The sequence below is a fragment of the Leucoraja erinacea genome, chromosome 10 (genome assembly GCF_028641065.1).
Source record: "Leucoraja erinacea ecotype New England chromosome 10, Leri_hhj_1, whole genome shotgun sequence".
Classification (NCBI taxonomy): domain Eukaryota; kingdom Metazoa; phylum Chordata; class Chondrichthyes; order Rajiformes; family Rajidae; genus Leucoraja; species Leucoraja erinaceus.
The window spans coordinates 50,570,102-50,583,453 of NC_073386.1; the positions used below are offsets into that span (position 1 = coordinate 50,570,102).

General features: G+C 39.7%; 1 protein-coding gene across 2 annotated transcripts in view; it reads right to left on the reverse strand.

The window, feature by feature from the left end:
• The window catches only part of suco (SUN domain containing ossification factor), a 79,562-nt gene that overhangs the window by 25,174 nt on the left and 41,036 nt on the right, over nt 1-13,352 (reverse strand). Inside the window, exons 8-14 of one of the 2 annotated variants that reach the window (XM_055642251.1) lie at nt 12,998-13,119; nt 9,009-9,076; nt 8,752-8,859; nt 7,943-8,048; nt 5,871-5,891; nt 4,228-4,283; nt 3,360-3,451 (exon numbers count right to left, since the gene is read on the reverse strand). In XM_055642251.1, the coding sequence (XP_055498226.1) occupies nt 3,360-3,451; nt 4,228-4,283; nt 5,871-5,891; nt 7,943-8,048; nt 8,752-8,859; nt 9,009-9,076; nt 12,998-13,119 (573 nt within the window). The remainder of the gene's footprint in view (nt 1-3,359; nt 3,452-4,227; nt 4,284-5,870; nt 5,892-7,942; nt 8,049-8,751; nt 8,860-9,008; nt 9,077-12,997; nt 13,120-13,352) is intronic. The other variant, XM_055642252.1, reaches the window with a different exon arrangement.

Below are 13,352 nucleotides of genomic sequence, written 5' to 3' on the forward strand. Positions count from 1 at the left end.
CTGCCAAAAACCAAGCGCAAACAGGAAATAAAAGAAAGCTGCGTTTTGAAACATTAAATCAAGAACAGTCTACTTTGCAAGTAAGCCAAATTTTCTTTAAAGACCTTTTAGGTTGCACCAATCATTGAAAGACTCAATGTGCTGCCACCTACAATTTCCTAGGGAATTGCTTCTCATATAATTGGCACACCTTAGCCGATTACTGAGACTGAAGTACAAGTAAAGGCACTAAGAACATTTTGTGGCATCGAATCTAACCTGTCCCAGTGTTGCTGAGAAAGTCTTTCTATAGGGACAACACCTTCATAGGATAAATCCAACCAAAAAACATAATAATGCAAGTTTGTCTCAATGCTAGTAATCCTCTGATTTGAGGTTTAATTCATCTTCCTAATTTTTGGAACCTGCAATGACAAATAGGTTTGGATGTGGGGAGAGCGATGGGGAACACACTCGATTCAGCCAGCTTATAGTAACCGACAGTTCTGGTATGAAACCAGTACACGTGTACACCATTTGAAAGACTGGTATGGAAGCCCGAAAATGTACATGGGAGCAAGTACATTTCAGCACCAAGCTGAACACAAAATGGCGGTGGAGACATTGAAGAAAATCTCCAAGCATGTTTTTGTTTTGAACTCATTAGTCATTATAAAAATAAAACCCAGACTGTTCATCATTCTTTTTCAGTGCCTCATGCAATTTCCATTTTTTTACTTTAAGCCTCGATTCTTTACATTTCCTTCCTATTCACAAAACACTCATTTTTAAATTATTTTCCTCCTCGCCCCACAAATATTTTATGCCAGGATGCAAAAACTATAAATTTGCAATTTAAATTGTTAAAGCGGATCCCATTATAGCTTCAAATCGCCCAGCAAAAAGGTGAACCATCAAAATATGTTACAGAATATTCAATGAATACCTAGTTTAGAAAGTTGCAAAATGTAATGTTGTATTTAGCAAAATGTGTTGTGCTAAAAAGTAAAAAGCATCTATGATAATTGCAGAGTTTGTCAATCTTCAAATACTATGTACAGCTATGTTGCTTGCATAACAAAACAAGACCATTATATAGAAAAACATTGCAAGACATTTCAAATAACTTGGAATGAGGTGTACAGAATGAGAGGTGGCTTGAACAGTAAGACCACCCACTTGTTTCTGTTCTGTGTTTAATGTATTCCACGTTCCTGTAATCCTTGCATTTGTATTCTAGTTAAAGATTTCCTACACTGCAGGAACAGCATTTTAATTCTATGAGAATGCCTTTGAACAGAATACGCCGCCTCTCGTTTTCCAGGTCATTGGTACAGTTGCCGATGGCTTAGAGTGGAGGAAATGACAAACCATGGAAGATGCTGAAAATACGGCCAACAAAAATTGGAAACACATTTCAAGTCAATAAAAAGATTAGAAATAAACAAGTTTAAAGATATAATGCGGAAGTGGAGAAGTACAAGAATACAATATAATAAGAATAGTAGCCATCAAGCCTGCCCACCACTCAATGCTGCCATGACTAATTTATGCTGACCTCAACTCCTTGTATGCCAACTACCCCATGTCCTTTAATTCTTTTATCTTTCAGTTATTTATCTGTCTCCACCTTAAACAGTAAATCGAATACAATAAAAGACCTTTGAAACACGATCTGGCCTCCACCTCCGCCTCGAGCTCAGAATTCTAGAGATTCCCTATCCTAAAAAATTTCTATGCACCTCAGCTTTATAGGCGTTGCCCCTTATTTTGTAGGCAGGTCTCCTGCCTTATGACTCTCCCAGTTGTGAAATCTACCGTCAATCCCTGCTAGGATCTTTATTGTTTGAATATGGTCGCCATTTTTCTAAACACCAAGGAACAGACCCGAATTGTTTCATCTCTGTTCACCTGGAAAATGTGGAACATGGAGGACACTGGGGGAGAAAAGCAAGAACTCGAGGAGTGGGAAAACCACGCAGAGGAAAGTTTAGAACAGCCAAGAGAGCATCCTAGACAGCTAGAGTAGAGATGTAGTCAATGGAAAAGACCCAGATATAGCTTGTGACAAATATTTGGTCTAATAAAGAGGCACATCAGCAGCACTGGTTAAAAAGGTGGCATTGTTAAATGAACGAGACAAAACAGGGATACTGAGAAATGTAATGAAGTCCTCTTGTGAGTGACCATGGGTGATGCATCCTAGCTTGCAGATGATGTGTGGTCGGATGTATGCCTGGGCGATGTCATATGGAGGACAGGCTGTTGCCCATGCAGTACGTTCCCCCACTCCATGTCGCTGATCAATCCAAAGGAACAGCAGGGCCGTTACAGTTTGGCACCAGCGCCGTCGCAGGAGCTGCCAGAGCGAGGTTGTAGACAACGACGACCTGCCTTAGGGGCTCCAACTCCGGATTTTCTTGGGGTTTACTCCGGGAGCCTTTTCCATGACTGGATATGGCCACAAGGCAGTGGAGGTTTTAAATCAGAGTTTTCCCTCTCCTAGATGGACTGCCTTCCCATGCTGACGACCCCCATCTGCCCGAGGCTCGTGGGGGTGGGAGCGTCTACCTTCCCGTGCAGGTCTATAACACCTGCCCACTGTCCTCTTGTGAAAGCAATAAAAATATGGTCAAGATACCCATCCACGTTTGAGCTTATAACCATATAACAATTACAGCACAGAAACAGGCCATCTCGACCCTTCTAGTCCGTGCCGAACACGTATTCTCCCCTAGTCCCATATACCTGCGCTTAGACCATAACCCTCCATTCCTTTCCATATAACTATCCAATTTATTTTTAAACGATAAAAACTAACCTGCCTCCACCACATTCACATGGAAGCTCATTCCACACAGCCACCACTCTGAGTAAAGAAGTTCCCCCTCATGCTACCCCTAAACTTCTGTCCCTTAATTCTCAAGTCATGTCCCCTTGTTTGAATCTTCCCTACTCTCAGTGGGAAAAGCTTATCCATGTCAACTCTGTCTATCCCTCTCATCATTTTATAGACCTCTATCAAGTCCCCCCTTAACCTTCTGCGCTCCAAAGAATAAAGCCCTAACTTGTTCAACCTTATCTCAAGTTGCTAGGCTGAAATGGAGATAGAATTGTTAATTTGACATTACAAACTCTTGGCTAGTCACACAATGACATTATGCAGGAAATTGACACTGAACAAACTGCTCTGCTAAATACTGATCCATCTCCTAGATAGTCTGAATGGTCTCAATCCGAAACGTCACCCATTCCTTCTCTCCTTTGCTACCTGCCCCGCTGAGTTACTCCAGCATTTTGTGTCTATCTTCTAGATCCCTTCCTGCTGGAGGCAACCAACAATAATATCTACAAAGAGAAGACCACTAAAATATCCATACCATAATCTTCATCAAGATATTCCAGGCGCTCGGTATTGTACTGAGATTCAGCAATTTCTTCATATTCCTCCACCATGCTGGTACCAAACACCCTAACACAAAAATACTTGAAGTTATATTTTAAAAGCAACAAAATAAATGTATATTTAAAAATATCAGCAAACATGGAGCTCCACTAGTGTTATCTCTTGCTCTCCATTAGTTTGCCACTAAAAAAAAACATTACACTGAAATACTAACCTAGCTCCTGTGACATAAAAGATCAAACTGATTGTTTTTAATGAAGCAATTGTTCATTGCTTTATTTCAGTTTGCCACTTTTTGCATTTGAGGTTTGATAATTTACTTTTGCAAGGGCCAGCTCCTCAAAGGCCTTCAATGGCTTTAGTTTGGTGAGCTTTCAATAGTATGTTTCGCATTATGAGCAGACAATACCTCCAAAATTAATCAGCTTGGCTTTTGGGATTTACAATAGTAGAGAGTATTCAAAATATAATTGACCTCAAACAACTTTTAGTTGGTTTGTTGAAAAACAGCATATCTGAAGCCTGAAGTTAATAATTCTCAATATTTGCCACATATTTGGCTGGAGAATGGTTGGTCTTTCTGATTTTACTGCATGTATTCTATATATTGTATCTTGATTAGTTTTTTTAAAAAGACAGCAAAATAGTTCAAACAAAAATTTGTGCGATTTGCCTTTGCAAACTATCTCAACTTCGATTCTGTATTCGCCAGTCTTCCATCTTCCATCTAATAACATTCCAGAGCATGGTTTTGGGAAACGCACAAAGTGAAAATGTGGTTGTCTTATTTATATACTTGAAAGGGAACACCGATTGATGCATTCAGTAAACCTCAACTATACCTTATAAGGCTAAGGGGACAAAAGTGTTCTGATCCGAAGTGTGATACCAGTTCCACCTACAAAAGAGCAAATACTGAATGAACACAAGTCATTTAATTGGTCAAGTTAAGAAAAACATGGGTGAAACTTTCAGAAAACTCATTCAACAAGTAGTGCAGACAAGTATTTATATAACGGAGAAATAGTGGTAAATTTAAAAACTGATGGTTTGTTACCTTTCAAGATAAAAATACAGGTTTATAATGAACTAGTTCTGCAATTTTTAATAATAAGTGTGCACAATGTAGCTAGTAAATATGCAAATAAAATATATTCTGAACAACAATTTTTTTAAAGTCACTTGTTAACAAATGAATACTTGTTTCTTGGCACATTTGCCCAAGTCAAGCAGCATCAACATTCACACTCGCACATTAATGGAGGGAGACGCACAATACTCTTCATGCAATCAGTCAAAGGTTTTTGTAAATGACTGCACTCATCCATAATTAGATGTGAACACGCAAGAACCCATGAAAATAATCCAAAAAAACATTCACAGAAAGCTGCAAGACCTGAGCAATAGAAAGTATCTTTTACAATGCGATTAGGACTTTGTCATCTCGGTATTACAAGACATACAACATGTTAAGAGTTAACTGAAAACTGCATACAGTGGAAATCAGAACACCATTACAAATCAGTAATTTATGAAAGCTTTGCATGATTCAATTTAACACAGAAATACAAGGATGGCAAGACTCCACATTCATTTGACATTAATGACTTCATTATTAATAAGCTCATAATTAAACACATTTAGGTTAAGAATTTGTTTCTTTAACCAAAACCTGCTTCCCGACAAAAAACAAAAGGAATACAGAAGCACAGCTGAAAATATACAATTATAAGTAGTATTTGTGAAGGTTATGAATTTGTTTCAGTAGTATAGTCAGATATCATATTGGTCCCAAGAGTGACTGGTTTTAAAAATTGAAAACAGAGGAATATGGATACACAATTATGTGAATACAAGTTTGATGAAAATCCAATAGATATGGAAACAATGCCGAGGTATTGGAGATATTTATCACCTTTAGATGTTGATATTCTTGAGTTTGTTTTCAAGCTAGAGATAATGGTAATAAACTAATGATACTAAGCCAATTGTAATAAGCTATATGAACAATAATCAAAAGACTAACCTTTCCTTTATTAAAAAAACAAGGCTTAAAACCAGCTATATAACAACCCTCTTTTGCTGTGGACTCATTGTAAAATAACGGAAGGAACATGTAGTGTAGCAGGCGACCATTCGTATGTGCTACAACTCTAGTCATAGCATAACAAACACCAATGTTAAGTTACAAACTTTGCTATAGTGGGAGCAGATTTTTTTGAGAGGATTACACTTATTAAATTTTCACCAAACTTCATGAAAGGTTCTTAATATATTCAAACAGTGATATTTGTTGACAGAAACAGCGCAATGAATTAATGATCCCAGTTGGAGTGGTTTGGCGTTTAAGTTTGATTTATTTGGTTAGTTTCACCAGTGCACGTTACTTCATTGATAAAGGCATGCAAGGTTATACTTCATGCATGCTTGCAGTGTCTCCAGAAAGGAAACTTCCAATCCATGATTAACTTCTATTAATGCTAACCTTTATGTATTTGATGAACATCTGAAGCAAGAGAAAGGGAGAAAAAGATGTCAGTAAGAGTAGTAACAGCAAGGTCGAATACTACACGCTATTAAAAAAAGGTCACAGTTCCAATACTTTCAAACAGTTTGCAAGTAAAATCTTTCTCCAAACACTGTGCTCAGAAGAATTTAAATAGCAAAACACAAAAGCTTTCCAGGTAAAATAAGCCATAGCTTGATCTTTTGTAAAGATACTGTTGAATTTTTGCAGGATATTTTCAGCCAGGATTAATCAATTAATTTCAATTTTATTTTACGTTAACAAAAGCACTCCACGCCTTCACTAATTTCAGCTATTTAAGGAAAAAACAGACTGCTCATGAGCATTCGGGTTATAGTTTAGTGAAAAAAATAACAAAACTGAGGCCAAAGCAAAGCAACAGATGTTCAAGTCAACTAACACAAAGTTCTGTGTAGGATGGAACTGCAGATGCTGGTTTGAACCGAAGATAGACACAAAATGCTGGGGTAACTCAGCAGGACAAGCACCATCTCTGGAGAGAAGGAATGGGTGACGTATCAGGTCGAGACCCTTCTTCGGAGTGAAGATTTTTTCCACATGAAACGTCACACATTCCTTCTCTCCAGAGATGGTGCCCGTCGTGCTGAGTTGCTCCAACATTATGTCTATTAACACAAAGCTCTCATCCTTTCAACCAAGTGGGAAGAAGGAAATCACCATATAGCACTAGAGTGCACCATTTTATTGAGAGGAAAGAAACAGGTGGCAAAGAGAGGGGTTGTATCCTACAGTTAAGAAAAAAACAAACAAAAAAAACCAAATATTCCTAAGTCTGCATTGCAGGTAAATTGGATGAGTTATAAAAAATTATGAACAAATTAATTCACGATTGTTGCCTTCGAAATATAGTAGGATTCAACCATACTAAATATTTATCCGCCTTAAACTACTTAATAAAGCAATGACACAAATACATGTGATCAAACCACCTTTGATACATAGTATTAGTTTTATTGGCACAATATTTTAAATTACAGGACCTTTGACATGCAATCATTATGCAGTAATGGCAGTACAAGCATTATGCTGAATAAAAGCACCCCTTTGGTAAAGCATTGCAATTCACAATTCAAAATTAACACCTTGCTGGGCATTGAAAGGCACCATCACCGGTCTCCCAACAACAGACGCCACCAGGTTTAAGTTCACCCATTTCCACTCTCTTGACGTTCTAGATGAAGTCTAACAAGCCCAAGCAACCTTGGATTACTTTAGGATAGGTTCCAGTTTCTCCATCCAAAGTTGTTTAGGTCTGTAAATCCCAGATGTTGGGATGAAGTCCCTTTAAAAAGTTATTGAGCAGTAATCATGATGAATATAAGTAACATGTAGGCAGCACAGAGGAAAAGTATGAGCTGTTTTAAGACATCCTTTCAGGATGAATGCTCTCTCTTTGGCTAGTTCTCACATGTCTCAAATACCTAGCACCAATTGCAATATAAACTTGCCAGATTCTTTAAAGATCACATATTGGGAAATGTATTTTTGTTTAAGAGATGCAAGTGCCCAAATTCAGTTCAAATTGATAACTTTGGGGCTCCTTCTAGCTACGCAAGATTTGTTCGTCAGAAATGGGGGAAAGAAACCAATCCTTAAAAAAAACTCCAAAGCAAAGAATCCTTAAGTGAAGAAATGAAACCAGTGGCTACAAATAATCGCATGGAAATTAAAAAAAAAAAAAATTAAACATTTGAATGAAGACTGGTTTTCAATAATGGTTTGAACTACGAGTCCTTTGCAGCAAATTTATGCAAGAAGATTTCTCAGGTGTTTAAGAAATGAAGTGCACACACCCACTTAAGACATGTTACGTAAAACAGATAACACCTTGTAGTTAGAGTACTATTATTGCACAAGTTAGTACGGAGGATACCTCTGGCGAATCGAACAGATAATGCAAGCAGCAATGGTCACACTTAATATCAGATTATATAAAATATTCCTGTAAACAGATGATTTAACCAGTGGTGATGTCATACCTTCCAATTTAAAGAAACATGCACATTTACCTTGACATACTTGGCATACATTTGCTCATCTAAAGGAAAGCTCTGTACTGTTCTCTCATCCAGAGCATGGAATGTGCCGAGTTTAACCCATTTATTGGTGGGATATCTGAATATAAAAGCGGCAAATATAAAAGTTGTTAGGAGTTGTTTAATATTAGACTATTGCCACAAACAGAACAATATCTGGTTTTGCTAACAGAATAAAATAGTTTGTAAGTAGACTATTTTATCAAAAACTTTTTCTTTTTTTTTTTAAATGCCGTAAATAGATCAAACTGCATCTTCGGACTGAAAGAATTATTGTTTTAGGTTGGCGACAGCAACTCATTTCAGTTCTCCAGATGCTCCATTTACCCAAACTACTTCTAGTATTTTCAATTTTACCTCAGATTTTCAACGTCTTACTTTTGCTTTACCCCTTACATAAATTTGAGATTTTGCTCGGAGATTTACGGTAATGGCCGCTAGTTGGTACTCGGGGCTCTCGTGGACATTTTTCAACATGTTGAAAAATCTTCACGAGTCTTCCCGAGTTTATCACGTTTCCCGAGTACCTGCCGTTAGTGTTATGTGCCGCTAAGAGACATCCCCGAACTCTGACGTACCAGCTACGTTCATTCCAGGCGCTTACCACAAGTTAGATTTTTTTTTTTTTTTTTTAAACTCGGGAGGGCACTTGAATGAACTCGTACAGTGGGACAGGGCTATCAAGAAAATAAAATCATCTTGGACCAACACTGATGATTTTTCCATTGGACTAAAAACAAAGTATGGAATAAAACCTTTAAACAGTGGTAACTAAAACATACCTATCACTGATGGAAACTAGAAAGTCCTTTGGCGTAGATGAAAATAATTCAAAGTTTGCGACATCAAGCTGTCTGACTTGAATAGGTTCACACAACTCAATTACAAACCTGCAAAAAAAAAAAATGCCATTTTGCTGTATCATAGGAAACTATTAAATCAGGACGTTATTCTACCTGTGATTGTTTTCTGCCAATGGTATCAAATGAAGAGATTTCCTTTAATTTTCATAAATTGTTGACCTGGGTTTACAACTTACCAAATTTTGGCGCTGCATGGATTTAACATGTACAAGTCCATATTTTCCATTAGAATTGCTGAATTGCTCTGCAAGGCAAAATTGTAATAAACACCTTTAGGACTGAAATGCTCTACTGCGATAAATGCATGCAGATGTTTTGAGATACAGCGCGGAAACAGGCCCTTCAGCCCTAGTCCACGCCAACTAACGATCACCCCGTAAACCTGCACACTACAGACAATTTACTAACCTACACACCACAGACAATTTACAATTCTACTGAAGCCACTTAACCCACAAACCTGTACATCTTTGGAGTGTGGGAGAACGTACAGCATCCATAGTTAGGATCCGGCAGTGTAAGGCAGCAGCTCTACTGCTGTGCCACCCTACAACTCCCTACTTATCTCAAAACAGCAAAAAAGAAACGCAAAAGTCTTAAGTTTTAATCTCACCTTTCATGTTTCCACCCTAGAAACCTGACAAACACTTGTCTTTATTTCTGGATGCTGTACACAGGATTAACATTAATCTTACTTTCACCTTTGCTCACATCAAAATAATTTGGTTTTTTTTATTGTACCCTTACATTGGCACCAAAGCCAATCTTAAATCAATTTAATTTGCCTCATTTAATATCAGGTAGCCGATTGTATCTAATGTAGCAAATCTCAAAAGCAAACATTCTGGATGCCGTGCCAATCAATGCATTCTCTCTCTGGAACTAGCTGTTCCAGTGCTGTTCCAAAATGCAATTATCTACCCGACATAATGGAACATTGTATAAATACACCCAGCAAATCAATCATGTCAAATTACATTTTATCAATCTATCCCTGGTCATTCAAGGAATAGTAAACAGTGGCAACAAACCCCACTTAATTGTTTTACTCAGCTCCAGATCCCATACAAGAGGTACAATAGTGCTAAATTCTAAGGATCAGATGTGAATAACTGCTGCAAAAATCAAAGGATCAGTCAAGACACTTTACTGATGGGGAACTACTGCTGGTAGCATGGGGCCTGTTACCAGCAGCAGGTAGGATTGTTCGGCGATATGCTATCGGATTTTACCAGGTTGTACGCAAAACAAAGCATTTCTCCGTACCTAGGTATATGTGACAATCAAGTATCATTGAATTGATTCATTAAACTTGGTCATCAAGTATTAATGCGAAACTTTCCATGACCAAAATACATCACAGACAATTAAGTCTCACGGAGGTCATTGCAGGCCTTTAATTAAGCCCCAGGATGTCATAACAGGAGCTCAAAGTAATGCACTAACGCTGGACATCTTCAGCTGCTTAATAACTTTCCTTCTCTTTCCCATTAGGCCAGAAAAGTGGATGCACACCACTGCCAGCTCAACATCCATAACTCGATAGATGGTGCCTGAATACAGTAAATCCAGACGCTATGTGTAGGAAGGAACCCACTGCGTTACTCCAGCATTTTGTGTCTACCAAGGAATTGTAGATGCTGGTTTAAACCAAGGAGAGACACAAAAAGCTGAGTAACTCAGCAGGTCAGGCAGCATCTCTGGAGAAAAGGAAAAGGTGACGTTTCGGGTCGAGATGATTCTTCAGACCCAGACACTATCCCGCCTTGAACTAAAGAAGTGGAATGCATGTTTGCTAGACAATGGCCATCTCCAATGGGATCTAAACACCACCCCTTGACACTGTCATCACATCTCACATTTACACCACTTTAATCAAAAGCTATAGGCCAGCAACCCAAAAAGGTGAGAAACTGGGCCTTCTACAAAGATCAACTCATCTTCTGACTTCACAGAAGACGAGTCCCCCAAGTAGAAAGCTACTTTTCACTTGCGTGATTAAATGCCACTCCAACAGCATTCAAGGACCAAAAACATCCAGGCCAATACAGCCTGTTTTAATAGCACCCTACCCACCATCCCAAATGCTGATTCTTCACCATGACAACCAGTGACTGCAGTGTATACCAACAAGCCTTCAGATTTTAGAAATAGTGTGGAAACAGGCACTTCAGCCCACGCTGATCAGCGATCACCTGGTAGGCTAGCACTATCCTACACACTAGGAACTTACAATTTTTTTTTTAAACCAAAGCCAATTAACCTACATGCTTGCACTTCTTTGGAGTGTGGGAGGAAACCGGAGCACTCGAAGAAATCCCACAAGAGGTCACAGGGAGAAAGTCCAAACAGACAGGGAGGATCGAAGTGCTGTTCTGTTGGCCACTGTGCTGACCTCAAAAACGATCTTGACTTCAACAGAGTCGCTTCCCGAAGGCCCTGCAGCAGCCCCCAACAACAGGCCTGGCTCACTGAGCACGGCCTGCCAGGCACTGAGCCCGGTGACCTGACCCCCCCCCCCCCCCCCCCCCCCCCAGAGAGGAACAGAGGGCTGGTAAGCAGTCCGGAAGTGGGATACAGTGCAGGGCCTCAATGATGGAGAAGGAAGCCCTGCAGCAGAGTGGAGCACGGCCTGCAGTTGTATCCCAACAGCAGGCCCGGCTCGCCTGGAGAGGAAAGGCTGCCGTGTCTGGTCCCTGCTCGCTCCTTGGATCGGGATTTGGAGAGGGGATGGAAGCAGACTGCGACAGTGGCAGATGCCAGACAAATGGCCCTGAGGAGAGGAGCCGGGCATACTTTCCTTCTGGGCCCTCAAGGTCCGCTGCAGGAGGCGCCCACTGGGGAAACGATGGCTGAAGAGGGCAAGGCGTGGAGAGGGACGATGGTTCGCGGGACGACTGCAAATGGAGGCGACAGCTGCACCGGGCCTTTGTGGCCAGCTGCAGCTGGAACTATAAAATGATGCCAAATGGCAACTCTTGCACATGGACTCTGTGGGCACTCTGTGCGTACTGTACTAACCGGGGATTGTGCTTATGTACGGGGATAGTCTTGCTGAGCAGTAGGCAAAAAAAAGGTATTTCACTGAATCTGGTACACGTGACAATAAAAAACCCATTGACCACCGAGAATGAAATTAATGGCCTTGGATGCCTAAGGAACAAGGTTTTTTACCCCAGCAACTGCAGCTCCCTTTAAGTCACACACTAGTCAAGCCTGGGAGTGGATCACCATTTTGTCATCACTGGGTAAAACTCGAGAAAGCTCTAACCAAACAACAAAGAGCACTTGTACTGCAGCACAATGTCTCACTATTGTGAGTTCCCACCCACACACCTCCAAAGGCACTTGGTTATGGACAAAGGAACAATAAATACTAGCATAGGCGTGCACACGTCTCATGCACAAATCTATCTGCTCCCACTCTTATGGTCCATCTGTTCAAGGACTGTTGCAATGGACCAGAACTTACTTTAGAAGGTTCAGATTTAAAATTATGCATACATAGCATTTAAGAAAAAAGGAAAATGAGCTCTGAATGCCCAATGAGTGATGCACACATTGAGCATTGCTTTAACAACGTTTTTGTCATCTTCATCCGGCAAGTGTATTGGTGTCTTTTTAAAGATTAAGTGCACAGCATAAACTTAAGCCAGTTGCTGCTTAGCCTTGCCACAGCAGCACCGACACATCTGGAGGAATTATAATTTGACCCGTTTTATATGGGCACATACATTATACACACATGCACATCCATATAAATAATTGCCAAGAACATGGCCCCATTATTCCATCCCTGACAGACAGGTCTAGCTTTTTAGAATTCTATTCTTTAACAGAGACACACCAAGACAGAAGCACAATAACAGTTCAATAAAAATAATGTGCTTACTATAAATGACAAGTAAAGGGCATGTCCCACTTTCACAACCTAATTCACAACCTTTTTTACTCGTGGATATTTTTCATCAGTCTAGAAAAAAGGCCCCGACCTACTTGATGCCACGAGTACCTACGACTAGCATCACGGCCTGCTACGACCCACCTACGACCTCGTGACGACCATGCTGCGAGTACGAGTCAAGGGCAAACTCGGCAGAGGTCGTGAATTAGGTCGTGAAAGTGGGACAGGCCCTTTACAATCCTTGAATAAAGAATGTAATACCTTTGCTTCTGGATTAGCAGCGAGAATTTTTGCTCCACACTCCACAGATGCATAGTTATTGAAGTTTTTCTGTAGTTTTTTTGAAGAATGAAGCCCACCACTGGAAGTATGTAATGACTGGCCTGAAAAAAAAACCCATCCAGATTACAGAAACATTGCTTTGGCCCCCAACGGGTCAATATTTTAAAAAGAAAACAGAAGCATTTTTTCCAGTTCACAAACACTATATTTGACAAGGAGTCTCATCAATTAAATATGGTACTGTTATATAAGCAAACTATTCATCCAGAATATTCGAATGTTTATAAAATTCAAACAGTTGTCGCTTTCTAGGATTTGAAGCAAGCTGTGAAAA